Here is a 16988-nt window from a genome sequence, read left to right on the forward strand (position 1 = left end):
AGTTGCCTTTTACACAACGACTAGTCTTTCTTGAAGCAAAAGCTCTCTGCAATGTAATCTGCAGAATCCACAGTGGAAACTTCAAGGGAATCAAATAACTGCAGGCTAAATGCACCCTTCCCTTGCCAAACACCACCCATACTCTCTTTACAAACTTAAGAAAACTATTAAGTACTTTGCTCTAGAAATGCTGCTAGAGCATTCACGGATAATATCATAGCGTAATTCTTTTAAGATACAGAAGATAAAAGTTACTGGATGTACCAGACCCTAAGCCTGACACCGAAGGAAAAACTAAAATGCCCGAGGCAGAGGCGTCCCCCCCAGAGCTACTTTATCTCCTCCCATTGAGCTACAAACTGTATATCACTGATGCCAGGATAACATCATGAAACATTACACAATTTGACACAGTCCTTAAGTTGGCTGGTAAAAGCTAAGATACAAATACTGCTCACATTCCACCATTCCAACTTTATCTTTCTTGAATGCAACCTAGCCTAAGCCTTATTATTCTCTTATGATGACTATACTATATATATTTATCTCTATATATGATGACCAACTATAGTTGGTGATTGTGTATGCTAGTAGTGGTCCACTTAAGTTTGCCTCTTTTGGCGAGAAGTGTGTTTTGGCAGTAACTTTGAAGGCAAGAACAAAGTAATGGTCATCATGGTAGCACAAAAATAGACTTTTGATAAATTATTTTATTGTTCAGAGGTAACACATAGCTATTTTCAAGGAAAAAGCCCATCATTATTAACCAAGGAGTCTTTAGGGTACCCAAAATTTAACAGTATTGTTTACATTTCTTTTTTAACAGTTATAAGCTATTTGGTTTTCCAAAGCTTTTAAGATAACTTAAAACACAGGTTTTAAGCAAAGACTTAATTGTGTCCCCATACAGAACATCACATAGTTGTAAAAGCAAGTAAGGTTAACAGCAACACGAAGCTGCATCCTGCCAGCCAGTTCCAGCTGAGAAAAGAAACCCTCCTACCTCCTCTGCCCCTGAGTGCACACTGCCTTTGCAAAATACAGGCACTTACTACCCTGCTCTAAGCCAGCTGAGGGAGCCAAACCAGCAAAAAACAAGTAGGATCTGTCCCTTTCAGGGACCAGCTAGCTGCAAAATGTTAAGCCACATCCTGAGGTCTCCTCTGAGTCTTGTTCTAGTTTTGGAGAGGCAATTCTTGCCTCAACTTCCCTGTCTCTGAAGTGGTGCTTCTCACCTACATCACAAAGGCATTCAGCATATTATATACATTCTTACAGATCAGGTGGAAAGGATTAACTGATTACCAACATGAAATCGCTCCATAACAGCACGACTAACAAACCAGTGCATAGTATAACATTCTCTTAACTCGAATGTGACATTTTCATAAATTTGCACTGAATTGAATCACCTATGGCAAATCAGAAATCCTTTCAACTTTTAAAACAAAGGAGTAACTGTTTCTCTAGTACTCACCAAGCTGCTCAATTGTGGAAGCCAATTTTATTCTTAAGAGGGAAATAAGAGAAATTTAAGGCCAAAACATCAGTGAGGAAGACTAATATGTGAAACTAGATAAGAGATTTTTAATAAGTTTGATGCACAGGCATTCGCAAAGTTAGGCCTCTATCTATTAGCTAACCTGTAAAGCTGTTCACAGGAAAAGATATTAGATAAAATAGACTTTTATACAAAATTATAAAATGCTTGCTATATGAATTATTGCTTTACAAAGGATGTAAACTTCCTTTTTCTATCATAGTACCAATTAGGTGTCCCAAAATTTCTAGCTTGTTAAAATGGAACTTGAGCTATGAAAAAAACAATATAAAATTTCTACAAAAAAAGTCCATCCCATTCCTGAGTCCGCTAAAGCTATAAAATAGAAGGAGTGACGGGGAGGCAGCAGTTCTTACAGTAAAAAGTTTAAGGGCATTTTCTTTCTACACACTGTTTCCCTCCTTCTTCATATTCTTGTTTAGAAATCCACATCTGTTGAAAAGTACCCTGCAAAAAAAAAAAAAATTAAGACTACATGAAACGTTACTAGCTTTTCATAGAAGGAAAAAGAAACAAGCCTTTCCCTAAACGGGGTAGCTAGTGATTAAACTAAAGTTGGAAAGTTGCAGCACCTAAACCTTAATTTCAGCCTCCCTTTCCAAATACTGCTAAATGAGTCTCCTCAAACATCACAGTGCTCAGTAACTTGCACCATTAAGCTCAGGGATATGATATAGCAACAAGTTCGCAATTTCTGTGATATATAACTCGTTACTTCTAGACATCTTATTTCAAGTCTATGCATTGTCCATTAAAAACAGTAGAAAAAATTAATAGTTTTTATATTTAAAAATCACAATGACTTGGCGTTTTCTTTTTTTGTTTTAATAGATTTTGCTTTACCTTATACCCAACCACAGGCAAGGACCGTGACTGCCTCAGTAGCACAAACTCTCCAAATCACACACACTCGGAATTAACTTTTTGGGTACCAATTGCTGCTTAGCATAGCAACATAGTAACAGAGATTTACTAACCAAAGAAGCCAAAATGGAACCACCAATCCATGAACTGAACCTCCGTTCCACTGTTGTGTTGTTTGCTATCAATTTCAGGCGCATGCTCTGGATAGAAAAGCATATTAAAAAAAAAGAGCCATCAGAAAAAAGTTGCAGGCTGGAACCCTGAAGAGCCCGAAAAAGACAGCACAAAGAACGAGATGTCTGCACACCAACTTGCAAGGGCATTCACCAGCTCTGCATTTAGAATACAAGAATGGGCCATACACTAACAGAAGCATATGGGGCTTTATGTCTTCTCTGCTAACAGGGACCAGCAGCGAATACTTAAGGTTGAGAACAAGGCAGGTAAAGAGTTACCCTATACAGAGCACAGACTTCTACTTCCAGCCATGGAGTGCCTGAAGTGTACACTGGGACAAAAATGTTTAATACTGTTGAATTTAATTCATCTAATCCCTTTTTAAACCCATTCATTCTTTTTGCTTCTAAAATACCTTGTAGCTGAGTTACATGATTTAAACATAGATTATAATTCTACTGATAGATAATTTCAGTGGATTCTCTCTCATACATGGTAAGAAGCAGTCAATGTCCTGTACCTTTCTCAACCTTTCATAACACTTATGATTTTAAGAGTCCTCATAAGTTGAACATTTTTATTGAATATGAAAATTAAATCTTGTATTTTATACCAAGGCAAGTTTTCAGCATACTATGTAATGGTATTAATACTTCCTTTTGTACTGAGTACTTTAAAACTTACAAATATATTAAGCACCAGATTTCTCCCAGTAGGATGTTTTGCCTTTACTATCCAGGAAGAACAATTCCTGTTACAAAGTGACAATTTAGTCAGCAGCACCTCAGGAGAGAGACTATCAAGGGAAATAGTGATAGTTGCTTAGGTTCAGTTACAGAACTGAACCCGTTCGAATCACACTCCAAAAGCATGAATGGCAAAGTTCAGTAGGACTTCTGAAAGAAAATCTTCCTTTGTTTATTTAGAAAGGTGAGAGATAAACATACAGCAGAAAAGCAAAATAACAAGTAATGCAAAGCAGTAATTTCCCAATCTGTTTTACCGGTGGAGTTTTCTGAGACAACTCCCTGTTCAATCTGTCTGTAAAACTCTGTATTAGAGTGTTTCCTCCTGCTACAATCACACTGCCATAGAGACCCTGAAAGGAGAATAACAACTCTCAGTATAACTCTGAAAGCATTTTAAAAACAACTGTTTCACAGAATAAAGAAGATTGCTACATAAATCCACATCATTAACAGCAATAATACATCACGGGATGCCCACAATTTTACCTCTACCAATCCAATACTGTTTTTTAACTGCATAAACAAGTATTTCAAGAGAACTTAAATATTAAACTACACAAGGAAGACAGAGGCAGTATGATTATGTAGAATCTACTATGGAGAATCTTAATCTAGAAACACCTCCTATACCCTAAACTGTTGATTCCCTTATAGCTGGATTTTCCAGTCACAGAGGAAAAAGAATCCAACAGCACTGCAACAGTTTACCAACTAACAGTGTAGTTAGTGAACACAAATCACAGCCGAGCCTACTCATCCAGCCTGACATGCTAGTTAAGGGGCCACCTGAATCTATCCATATTGACACCTCAGAAAAAAAGAGAAAACAAAGATTTAAAGCAGAAACTTTTCCTGTAAAGCCTCTCTACTTCTGCCCTCCTTCAGGAAATCAGATATGAGTAAATTATCTTTAGGAAGCACATCTATCATCCTCAAAACTCTGTGAACATAAAAGGATTACAGAAAGGCAATCCAATGCACATTAGCAAGCACCAGCTATAAAATCTGGATATTAACTAGGTGATAGGTAGAGACACTGACTAAAAGTCAATAAATAAATAAATAAATAAATAAAATCAACCTTTCGTAGGACAGAAACAGTAATCCTACATGTTCTTACACACAACTACATAAGACCTATTTTTCTAGCAAGTTTACAAATATCCTAGAAAATTCACATTCTTCAGCAACAATGTTCTGGCCAAAAAACAAATCGCCACAAAAATATCAATGCTTTAAATAATACAAGTCTAACCAACACTTACCGGCCTGATGTCTATATCACACATTCCAACGCTTGTTGTGACAACATGGCTCACACCCAACATCGTGTTACCAGATAAACCCTAAGACAAAATTCGTAATGCACATGTCAGTGCTTCAAAAGAGGAAGGCACATTATAGCTCTGAATATTATTTACTAATGAGGTAGCTAAACATTTCTCAAGGGAGAGGAAAAAACAACACCAACAAAAAACCCTTGTTTCCTATTCAGCCTGTCACCGCTCTTTTCAAACTACATTTCCATCTCTGATACCCCAACTCTAATACTGCCCCACAGCTAAATCTGATGCCCAAGAGAGCCACACAGTGTAAATAAATACATCCAAAGCAACAAGTTGAGAACCTTGTACAAAAGGAAGCCATGTGATTAAATTTAAAGCCTTCATATTATTATTACATATCAGTTGTTTTACCTTTACATTGGAAGGGTCAAATAATCCCTCAGGGATTTTTAGACGCTCAGCACCAAAGTCACAGTTATAGCCGTTGGGAAACTCATAATGAACTGTTGGCATCTGTGCTGCTACCCTGGAGCATTAGTCAGAAAGTAACACAGTAAGATACTGCAGAAATACTATGGTAAGTTATTTAATAATTATCAGCTAAGTTTTCTAAGAGAATATTGTGATTGATATGACTTACACCATTGATAATACTGACATGTGATTTCTTGGAATATCAAAAAGATCTGATCACCTGGATGTATATTATATTCTTACTTCCAGAAATGAATAAATTTTATCTAGCAACTTTCCTCTGTAATACAGCCACCCAAGAGTACATGCACAACTCATTAATAATTTTACAAGGAGGAAAATAAAGACGTACTGTTCATCATAGGTTGAATCCGACACTTGCAGGACAGAAGCTTGAAAGTCCTGAATAACACACTATGGAGATAAGAATAAGAGTCAGTTCTTAATTAAGTTATAGACTTAGATATGTTCACAATCATTTTCCAGGTTTTAGAGGGGAAAATGTGACATATCCTTGCAAACAAAATTTCCTTATAGGCACGTTATACAGGCATGACAGCAGGAGAAATGACCTACTTACATTACACATGTAGTTGTGCCAAGACCTCGTGACCTGGGGTAACTTCTCTTTTCTCTTCCAATTTGCTGGTGATCCCTCACGAACTGCCTCCTGAAATGGTGGGAAATATGGATTATCAGTTAACTGCTGAGGAACCCCTGCAAAACTAACACTAAAAGTGACTTTCCCACCTTAGAAGCAATCATGTATGGAGGAATTATTTCTATGTTCATTTCCTGAAAGAGTTCTCGGCATTGCATAGTAATAAAGTCTCCTGCAAGTGGGGATTTCACAATCCCTAAAAGACAGAAAAAGAAAAATACCTGGAACTCTGAAGTTATGAGTAAGTTCCCCCAACAAATTATTTGTCAGAGAACACTGGTTATTTCCTATTTAAGAGGACACATGCATATTTAAAAACAGTAAAGAATCCTTAAAAAAACAGTAAGAAGACTAACTTATTTTAACACTGCAATGTTGTTAATCATGAATCTTTTACCTTGCTGAAGTACATATCCATCATGCACTGGAATAGCAGTGGTGTGTGTTGCTCCACTATCCAAAATGAGACCTGTCGATCGCCCGTTAGCAAAACTGGCCAAAATGACTAAGGAAAATATTTTAATTTTCACCTATCATAAAATTTGAGTATAACAAAGGACTGCACTGTTTTACACCCTGGCTTTACAAAGGGACTTGCCATTTTCTGGTGGGCATTTTTTTTCTACAAAAGAACACCCGGCCTCACAGAGACAACACAATATACCTTCTATCTATAAACTGACTTGAGCTTTGGACATAAAATTATGACAGCTCAAGCTAATACAGCAAGGTCCAATCATAAAACAAGCTCCAAGTGCTTCCAGCTCAGTTTCTGAAGCTGGAAACATGTTAAAAACTAGAATAATGGCAGATTTCAACTTCAGGCTATGGGAACTTCAAACTGTAATTATTGTAGCTAGCAGCCAGGACACCATTTCAGATGCTTACAATGAAGAACAGACACTGCCTCCAAAGAACACAGTGAGACTGGGAGGACTTCAGAAGCGAGCTCTGAAGTTAAAGTTCAGAAATGGAAATGCATAACTTACTCTCTAAATGTTTATAGAAACATTAATTGGAAAGAAAACAGTTTGATATATTTTTATACTAGATGTTACCTAGCATAAGCTTACTTTGTTTTCCCCCTGGAGAAAAAGGCACAACATTCCAAAGGATACGCTGTGAGCACAGCAGTTTTACATAAGAAAAAAGCAGGGATGTTGTAGTGTTCAAACATCAGTTCAGTGAGTTTTTCACGCTTTGCTCTAGTATTCCACTAGAAGGGAAAAGAAAAAAAAAAAAGTGATCAAAGAAAATGTTTATCCTGAGGATCCTTAGAGCGTGCTCAAGGAATGTTAACAAAATGAAATAGTTACAATTATTAGAAGCATGGTTTCAAATCAAATCTAAATTCTACACAGACTGATTGCTAGAATTTTACTTCCTTAGAGACTTTCCATTCTAATTCTATTAGAAAGAGATTGGTGTTCATCTATTACACAAAATTGAAGGAATAACAACTTAAAAATACAGGACAACCTCCCAATAACCAAGGCTAAAGAGACACACAACTTCACAGTTACACTAGAGATCCCTTCACACTTCTAGAGCTTTTCCAGGATTAGTCTCAAAAAAAAAAAATCTAAAACAAGTATCACATGCATTTTATGGGGGAAAGACACATGAAATAACTTGTCTGGTTGAAACAAAAATAAATCCAGATTTTCCTGTTTTCAAGGTTCCTTCCTACAGTTCTACTGTACTTATGATTAACTAAGGATCTCTCTCAAGTATTCAGTACATCACTGAAAAATCAAAATCTTCCTCTATGCCAGTGATTCAAAAGGTTAATTCCGTGAGGGGAATTCTAATGGAAACCTCACTGGGGACTTCCATTGAGCCAAACAGGCAATAACCATTTCAAATTCATCCATATTCCATCAAGGCACAAACACCCTCTCAGACGGTGTCTGAAAAACATGGCAGGGGCTGGTGTTGTTTTTGTTTTGAGATACTTTAGCAAGACCAAGAGATATAGTATTAGTTGGCAAGCTAGAGGCAGTGAGAGATTTCCAAGGGCACTTTGCTCAATACAACTCTATTGTTCTAACAGTTTTTTTTCATTTTTATCCCAGGAAATAAAGTGAAACTTATTTTATTTTTTGCTTCTTTCCAATAAATTAAAAACAATAGTACATGGTAAGTAGTTTCCATGCCTTGTCGTAGAAAGTATTACAAATCAGGGTGTTTTTTAGGCATTTTTGTTAATTAGATTACTTTCTACAGCCTGGAAAAGCTCTTTAAAACTACTGAGTTAAGTTTTAACTTCCTTAGTTAACTTTTAACCCTTGTAATGTACAAACCAGTATCAAATTTGTTCAAGACATGCTTGTAAACTCAGCAAGAAGATGCATTTAAGACTTTTCAAAAATGCAAAGTTTACTCACTGGTGCCTCAGACATTAGAACAGGATGCAAGCTTGCTTCAGATTTAATATGCATCTTGTATGTGTGATCCAGAATTGCCTGGAAACTATCCCAGTCTTCAACTGTAATAACATTGAAGCAAGCGGTTTAGGTTAACATTTGTTCCACTTCAGGTATAATATCATGCATAATATAACTTCATGATCATAAGAATTATGCTAAAGAATGCTTAAGAATTATGCTAAAAATCTATCAACATGGAAAACCAGCTATGCTCTATGCAACTAGTGTATCAGGTATCTGTTCTAATGTTTTACAGTCTCTGCTTTATGCACGTTACAGGAATGAGATTCCAATCTATTTCCACAAAATATCTCTTTCTTCTCTTATCAAATTTTAAAGCTAAACCATTATTAAGAAAGAACTCCATAGGCCTTCCCTTCATCACACAAATGATCACTGCCATACTGAAATTTGTTTAGGAAAAGCAAATCTTTTACTTTTAAGTCCTGTTCTTCATGTCCCTCCTCCCAAAACACTTCAGTGTACAACAATTTTGAATACAAAACCTATGATCTCTTGCAACCTAAGAAATGCTATTTTAAGAGCAGAAAGAAGGAGACAGAGCACCATACTCATTCCATTTTTTAGGGGTGAAATGGCCTCCATGTTTTCCCGTGGAACTCTCAGGGCATTGGTGTCTATGTAGTAAGTCGGGCCCCCTTGTTTGCCTTTGTCACCATCTATCTCCATCAAAGTGCTGCCGTTGTCCCTTTCCAGCACCACACCAATAGCTGTGGGAAAGTCAACCTGTAGGCAAAAGGCGGACGCTTCATGAGAACTAGCCATGCTCTGGGAGGATTTCTCATGCAATTCAGGTCTTTCATTACAGAATATAGTAAAAATAAAGCCCCCCAACATACTCTTTAAATCCATCAACTAAGAGTGTTCAGGGTCCTGCTGTTGCGAATGGTCCTAAGACAAGCTCTAAGTTTTATGCTGCATTTCCACCACCCAGATCCTCACCTTTGGGCAGTCTTCGCCCGCGTAGCCCGCTCTGACTGTGTACGAGCCGATGTCAAACACGAGCGCCCCGACTTCATCTGCAAACACAGTTAGCACGGGGGTAACCAGCGGCAGTGACACCCTCACAACCCTGACCCCATGTCCCCCATCCCGGTGTCCCCGGTCCCTTGGGCCGGCAGGGAAGGAGGGAGAGTCGAAGGACATTTCCAACGCGTCCGTAAACTTCTCTGCTCACACACCAAGTCACTGGAGAGCCGCCAAGGCGCTTCAGCAGGGACGAGGCAGCAAATCGCTTCCCGTGAGGTAAAAAAACGGCCGCTTTGGCGGGCAAGAAAAAAAAATAATGTGGCGGCATCCCGGCAGATTGCAGCAGGCCTTGCAGGAAGCGAGCGCGGCGGAGCGGCCCCGGGGGTATCGCGGCCTCCAGCGCCGCCGCGGAGGGGCCGAGAGCGCTCGACGCTGCCGCGGGGCCTCAGGAGGCGGGAAGCAGCTGTGGGGGGGAGGGGGGTGAATCGCACGCGCCGCCGCTGCCTCTACGGCGGCGCCGCACTCACCTCCGCCGTACACGCCGCCGCTCATGGCTGCTGCTGCTGCCGCCGCCCGGGCCCGGTGTCCGCCGCCGCCGGCTCCCTCAGCAACAATAGCGCCCAACGCGCCGCGCGCCTTCCCCCCAGCCCAGCCCCGCCGCGCGCTCAGCCTAACCTGCCCGCCGCGCCGCCTGCCAATGGGCAGCGCGCCTGCCGCCCGCCCGCCTACCTGCGCAACGGCCGCGGCGGAGATCGACCAATCGCGGCCGGCTGGAGGCGGGGACAGGGCGTGGGGGAGCCAATCCTGAGGCGGGAAGCGGTGGGCGGGCGAGGGAGCGAGCAAGTTTGCGTGCAGCGTGCGAGGAGGGGAAAGAAGTTGTGAGGAGAGCGGGATCAGCAGGGAGGGAAGGGGGACAGTTTTGGGAATTGTAGGTGTTTTATGGGAGAAAGAGAGCCGAGATGCAGCTGGAGGTTAGTGCTAGGGAAGCCTAAGAGCTCAGGAGCAGAGAAATCAGTTTAGACGCCAGGCTTTCCTGGCGCGAGTTGTTCTGGACGTGTGGCCTGCTGCATCCCATGGGATCGCGTTGGATTCGCAGGGATGTGGAGGTCACCCTGTAGTGAGGGTGCTGAGCTCAGGTGGCCTGATTAGATGCAGGCAGCTTAATGGAGCAGCATTTGATTAAGTGTCTTTACATCTACTTGTAAAGTGCTGCATTGCATGAGTCATCACAGTAACAATTATTGGGCTATAAATAGAAAAAAATGTGTTTCTTGTTTCTCTAAGTAGAAAAAAAAAAGGTGCTATGAGTCCTGCTTATTTTAATTTGGTAGTTTAGTTATATAACTTACGAAGTTATGGGGTGGGTGGGGTGGGTTTTTTTTTTTTCCAGATTATGACTTGAGTCTCCCCTGTAGCTCTTTATTTGCACTGATCATTTTGTTCAAATCAATGATGTTTTAAGCATAAGATTTTCATTTGGTACACCTGGATTTTGTAAAGCTGTTGTGAATCACACAGTTTATTACAGATTTCAGCGAACTTTCTGATAGTGAAGGAGAAAAGGAGGCTAAATGTGTGTGTTCTACTACAGCTTCCAACCTGCTGCAGTTCAGGGTGGGCTTCTGACTTAACAGTCTCCATTTAAGCCTCTTAACCAAAATGCAACAGCAAGGGACAACAACATTGAGGTTTTTTTGAATGCAGCTATGAGAAAATCAAGAAATGGTTAAACATAATAGCTCTCAAGGATAATTATGTTAATTTAACACACAGTTTGGTTCTTTGTTTCTTTAGTGAGCAAAATTCATAAGTTTTTTCATGCCATTAAGATATTTTGTAGTTTTGTCATACCTTGCAATTTCCTAGAACTATAAAACATAGATCCTAGGGTTAGGAAGAAAGATATAAATCCTGCTTTTGCCCTAACTGTGCCAGATAAAATCAGTGCACCTCAAACTTGCCTTATAAAATCTTTTAATGCATTATCACGATTTCCAGTGTGTGGCACTAATACTCAAGGCAGAGTTGTTTGAGGAGGAGGAATTAATTGCTGTTGGAGAAGTCAGTTCAGAGAATTTGGAATTAAAATAACCAAGGGATCTTCATTGAGCTTGTGCTTGTACTTCAGTTACTGCTGTAGTAATGTTCATGGTATTCATATGATAATTGCCACGTTGGGCCAGATCTTGCTTTGCGCAAGAGCTACTGATGGTTGATCTGTAGGCCAGAAACAAAGGCAGCATTGTGCTTATTTCCTTTCCCCCAGGATTTCTTCAACATAGAGTAATTCTTGGAGATGCCAGCAAAAAATGCCTGGTGGAATAAGGGGGCACGTGGCAGCGTGTGATGGGGAGGGAGGAAGAGTCTGTCCTTGACTAATCTTTGCCACTAACAGTCCCCAGAACAGTGGCGCTGGGGACTTAGCAGTGAGCTAAGTAACATGCACTAGGGATCATACTGATACCTTGAAGCCTCAGGATTTAAAGAGCACGAGATATGAAACCACATCTGTGTAAGCCTCAAGAAGCTGGCAGGATTTGGGGAAGGGACATTTTGGCTGCAATTGTCGAGGTCTGGCTTTTGCCTGGTGCTTTTGCAGGCGTTTACATCATTAGAAAGAGCACGCATAACATTGTCACTGTGATTGATAACATTTTGCAGTGACTTTGTTTCCTTTACAGTGGTGCGAATGAATAGCTGCAGTAGAGAAAGCGATAGAAAAACAGGATTTAGGTATCTTTTAGCAGAGTCCAGCCTTGCTTGGGCGGATGTGTTTCTGGGTTATTTCAGTGAATTCTTTCAATTTATCCCATGTTTGCATAAAAGTAGGTGAAACCTAGAATTTTGCCACTTCTGACTATAACATACCCTTTTTTAAAAAAAAAAAAAAGTGTTTTTTTGCTTAGTTTCCTCAGAAGCAAGGGTGATGAATGGATAGAAATAGATAGAAACTGTAAATATGTCTTACCTATCCCATATTGATACAAAAGGCCATAGCATCTCAGCAGTAGTTACAGATGTAACTGTACCTATGTAATGTGTAGGTATGATACTAATCATTTGCTTTTCACGGTAACACTGAATTCTGTTTTACTGTATGTAACTTTTGTATAATAACTCCGGAGTCAGACTAGCATAAATTGGCATGCAGGAATAAACAGAATGATCATTTTAGAAGTGGGTCATGAATCAAGACACCAAATGATGGTATTTGCTAGTAATCAAAAGTTAATTTCATCATCAGCAGTTGGGAGAATCTGGAGCTCCCTAATTATTGCCTTGAGTTTTTCGAATTCATTAAGATGTAATTGTTTCAAGCATGTGCTTGAACTTTTCTGGTAATGTAAAGCAGTGTAGAAAATGATAGATATTTCAAGCCAAAATGGAACAGAAAGATTTTTTTCTTCTCAGCAAGGCACTTGTCCCCGCTGGTTTGCCAATGGCCTGTTCTTTTCTAAACGGTGCCATACAAGTGCCAGTCAGCACTGGTAGGTTTTAGATTGTGATAGCACAAGGACTGTGACAATGGCTTATTCATAATGTCTGTCTTCATACTTGCTTCTTGATTGCAAAATACATGTTAAAGGTTTTATTTCTTCTAATTTTAAGAAGAGGTCTTAGATGTTTATGTGAATTATAAAACTGTCTGTAGATGGAAAAGGCAATCAATCATTTACTCATAACTTTATATGATCTCTCAACTTTTCACTTTCAAATTCTAAAGTATTTGGGTATTTTCCAACTTCAATATTTCCCTTACAGGTGATGTTGTGAGAATAAATACACTATCATCCTCCTTTTACAGAAGAAGAACTAGAACACCGGCTAAATGCTAAATCTCACTAAGGGGTCTCAACATTGTCACATCTGACCTTTAGGTACCTTGCTCAAAGATAGGAAGCCAGGTTCTGTGTCATACAAAATGGAAGAAATGAGACACTTTAAAACTGGTTTTGCAACAGAATTGCAATCACTCCACAGGATTTTGGGGCTTATTGGCAGAAAATGCTGAAGAGAGAGATCTGAAATGCACCTGTGATTCTAGTTAGAGAGTAATAGGGATGTCTATCCAAGAATCCTCTTTTGGAGCTAGTCTCTAACCTGCCTTTTTGTAAAGGGACCATGACTCAGTCTTGTTTTAGAACATGATTGAAGGAAAAGATGGTTGCCATTAATATACCTAATATATGTACTGTATTAATACATAATACTAAGACCATAGTAGCATACTAATATGTAATATACTTTCCATCATTGGAAGGGAGCCTGACTAGTTCTCAGAAAAATAATGGCCTTGAATGCTGAGGTTTCTGCTGACTCTAGTTGCAATAATAGGGGCTAGGATATTCTGAGGAATGGAAAAAACCCACATAATATAAATGCCGCTATTTTGTTCTGAACTTGAGCTCATTCTTGTGAAACCAGCTTGGAGGAGGAGTCCAAACCACTTTCCTTGTTTACTTCAAACGCAGAACGAGCTCGCAGAGCCAGAGCTTAGGTTTGAGTATGGTGCAACAATAGTACATGGAATTGGTGCTGAGGTAATAGGTGTGCTGGGCTAAGCCAACTCTGGCCAGAACCTCTTAAGTGTCCCTGTTGCTGTCTCAAATGAGTCCTTTTTGCACAGATACCTCCTTTGGCTCAGGTCTGGCAGCACTGACTGTTTCAGACTGTTTCTGCTGTCTCTTTGGATTCTTGCAGGGCTTATTAGCTTGGCAGCTGGGCCAGACCTGAGCTGGCTCGCTCTGTCTCCTAACAAGCACTGCACAAACAAAGCCACCTACAGTTGTGGAGCCAGCTTATGTTGATAAACAGTAGATCTTTGTATCAAGTGAACCTTACCATCACGCAGGGCATTTTGATTCCCCACTTTTTCCCCTGCTAGACTGGAGACTTGAATATAATAGCTGAGCAGGAAGCATGGAGCACAGGTCTCTCGTTTCTTGTGCAGATGTGCTTTCTTCAGATTCCTATTCCCAGCTTCCTAGGGGAGATGCTGTGTTTTCTCACTAGCAGTTTTGAACTGTGATACCGTGCATCGAAGAACTGTGGTTCTGTGTAGCCAGAGGAAGGGAGGCCGATCAAGGGTCTGCTGGTTAACAGACTTCATGGGGAGAGAAGAGCCCTAAATCCCTATTTCTGCTCATGCATTTTTCTTACTGGGTCAAGTAATACAGTCCCGTGAATAGGGCTGTGATGTTAATCAGCTATCTTATAGAGTCATGCTAGTTTTTAACAACTTTTTTGGAAATAAATTTGAGTACTTGGTCTGTTCTACTACAGAAAACTGTTTTTACCTGATGTCTATAAATGTGCCTTTTGAAGGGGAGGTTGTGGTGTAACCAAGTATATCTGTTCGCTGGTATTTGTTTTACCGCCAGGAGAGGGCATAGCCAAAGCAGGGGGTAAACACTTAGGAGATGAGCTTTAATGTAGTTGGTTTAGAATGCAAGCAAAAGTAGCATGATTTCTATTTGGCTTCAAGAAAACAGGATACTGGTTTCATTTTCTAGGTTTTATTACTGTATCACAAAAGAGAAATGATTATAAACTTAATTATTACATGGAGTGTCACTGAGGAAGGAGAAAAAGATGTTTGCTGGATATGCATGTATACAAAGGGATTATCTCTTTTTTTTTTTTTTTTTTTTTCCTAAATTCCTTCAGGTCATTACTATGACAAGTATATATTTTGTTCTACCAGTCATCCAAAATGAGTACAAAGAGCTATGCAATTGCACTGTGGCACGAAGTTTGATGTTGAGGATTGCAGTGCACTATCTGAATATTTATTCACAGAAAATCAGTATTCTGGGGCAGTCACACTCCTGCTTTTCAAAAGTATCAGTTGCTCAGTTGCAGCATTGACACACATCTGTATTAATATGCTTCATTTGAAAAATCTTTGGGGTATTGGATAAGATCTTTGCATTGTATGATGTTGCTCATTGAAATTTCTGGAACAAATAAATTCATGGCATTTTTAATAACTATGATGAGAATCCTGATTTTATATTGCAGGCACATTCTTAGTCTTTTTTATTTTCCATTTCAGCAGTTATCATGCAGTCTGATTCTCCTCTCCCGTCACGTTTACACTGGTATCACGTCTTCGATGCAGCAGAATCGTAACTGAGAGGCATATCAGGCCTAAGACATCTGCCCTGCAAGTGAAACTGTGAGGAACTGGTGTTTCCAAATGTTGTCAGGAGAAGGTATGGTATAATGTAGAATTTGACAAGAGCTACAGATGGTGAGTTTCCTCGAGTCCTGACATGCACGTTATGGCTGTGAATAATCTTCAGTATTTACTCTTTTATGTGAAAGTTAGCTGTGGTTTAACCATTCTGGCTAGGAGGCCGTAAGTTGTATTGCTTAGTAGCTGCTTGTTTTCAATGGCTTATTTAGATATGGCTTAGAATTGTGCAGGCTCAATCTGCACTGCTGCTTACGCCCACTAGTGCAAGTGCAGCACAGCACTATGAGGGAATGACCAGCTGGATAGATGAGGGGAGAGCAGTGGATGTCGTCTATCTCGACTTCACCAAGGCTTTTGACACCGTCCCTCACAACATCCTCCTGGGCAAGCTCTGGAAGTGTGGGATAGAAGAGTGCACAGTGAGGTGGATTAGGAACTGGCTGGATGGCAGAGCTCAGAGGGTGGTGATCACCAGTGCAGAGTCCAGTTGGAGGCCTGTAGCTAGCGGGGTCCCCCAGGGGTCAGTCCTTGGTCCAGTCCTGTTCAATTTATTCATCAATGACCTGGATGAAGGCACAGAGTGCTCCCTCAGCAAGTTTGCTGATGACACGAAACTGGGAGGAGTAGCCGATACCCCAGAGGGCTGCGCTGCCATCCAGAGGGACCTGGACAGACTGGACTACTGGGCGGTGAAAAACCTCGTGCAATTCAACAAGGCCAAGTGTAAGGTTCTGCACCTGGGGAGGGATAACCCCAGACACCAGTACAGGCTGAGGGCCGACCTTCTGGAGAGCAGCTCTGGCGAGGAGGACCTGGGCGCCCTGGTGGATGACAAGTTGACCATGAGGCAGCAGTGTGCCCTCGTAGCCAAGAAGGCCAATGGGATCCTGGGGTGCGTTAAGAAGAGCATCTCCAGCAGGTCGAGGGAGGGGATCCTGCCCCTCTGCTCAGCCCTGGTGAGGCCTCATCTGGAGTATGTATCCAGTTCTGGGCTCCACAGTACAAGAGGGATGTGGAGCTGCTTGAGAGAGTCCAGCTCAGGGCTACGAGGATGATCAGGGGCCTGGAACATCTGCCCTATGAGGAGAGGCTGTGGGAGCTGGGCCTGTTCAGCCTGGAGAAGAGAAGGCTGAGAGGGGACCTGAGCAGTGTCTATAACTACCTCAAGGGAGGCAGTGAGGAGGATGGTGCTGACCTCTTTTCAGTGGTGGCCACCGACAGAACTAGAGGAAACAGCCAGAAACTGAAGCATCAGAAGTTCCACAGAAACTTAAGGAAAATTTTTTTAACAGTGAGGGTGACAGAACACTGGAACAGGTTGAGAAGAGAGGTGGTGGAGTCTCCTTCTCTGGAGATCTTCAAAACCTGCTTGGATGCAGTCCTGTGCCACGTGCTCTAGGTGACCCTGCGTGTGCAGGGCAGTTGGACTAGATGACCTCTAGAGGTCCCTTCCAACCTTAAACATTCTATGATTCTATTCTATGATTCTACAGGAGTAACCAGCCCTAGGCCCAGAAGATGCATGTAAATTATTAGAAGTCTAAGTGCTACACAAATGCCAAGGCTCTATTGTGTGGCCAGAAATACAGTTGGGTTGA

At 40.9% G+C, this 16988-nt stretch overlaps 1 protein-coding gene across 1 annotated transcript; it reads right to left on the bottom strand.

The window, feature by feature from the left end:
* Nucleotides 1-1565: 1565 nt before the first annotated feature.
* Nucleotides 1566-9768, bottom strand: ACTL6A (actin like 6A). The gene is made up of 14 exons (XM_088523890.1): nucleotides 9719-9768; nucleotides 9165-9241; nucleotides 8774-8948; nucleotides 8160-8260; nucleotides 6891-6988; nucleotides 6170-6264; nucleotides 5862-5968; nucleotides 5692-5781; nucleotides 5464-5525; nucleotides 5049-5163; nucleotides 4617-4697; nucleotides 3606-3701; nucleotides 2539-2625; nucleotides 1566-2008 (listed from the first exon to the last, which is right to left on the bottom strand). The coding sequence occupies exons 1-14, from the start codon at nucleotides 9741-9743 to the stop codon at nucleotides 1928-1930; spliced, it is 1290 nt and encodes a 429-aa protein (XP_088380016.1). The 5' UTR covers nucleotides 9744-9768; the 3' UTR covers nucleotides 1566-1927.
* Between the last annotated feature and the right edge of the window lie 7220 nt (nucleotides 9769-16988).

This window comes from Tinamus guttatus, unplaced genomic scaffold, assembly GCF_059628265.1.
Source record: "Tinamus guttatus ecotype Peru unplaced genomic scaffold, ASM5962826v1 Tinamus_guttatus_pri_ptg000198l, whole genome shotgun sequence".
NCBI classification, from domain to species: Eukaryota; Metazoa; Chordata; class Aves; order Tinamiformes; family Tinamidae; genus Tinamus; species Tinamus guttatus.

Excerpts from the sequence above, each read along its gene's own strand:
- ACTL6A (XM_088523890.1), bottom strand. The coding sequence starts at position 9,743 with ATGAGCGGCGGCGTGTACGGCGGAG. Across the intron at positions 5,526-5,691 it reads GGCACAACTACATGTGTAAT|TGTGTTATTCAGGACTTTCA; the intron begins GTAAGTAGGTCA and ends TTATCTCCATAG. Across the intron at positions 2,626-3,605 it reads TGTCTCAGAAAACTCCACCG|AGCATGCGCCTGAAATTGAT; the intron begins GTAAAACAGATT and ends TTTTCTATCCAG.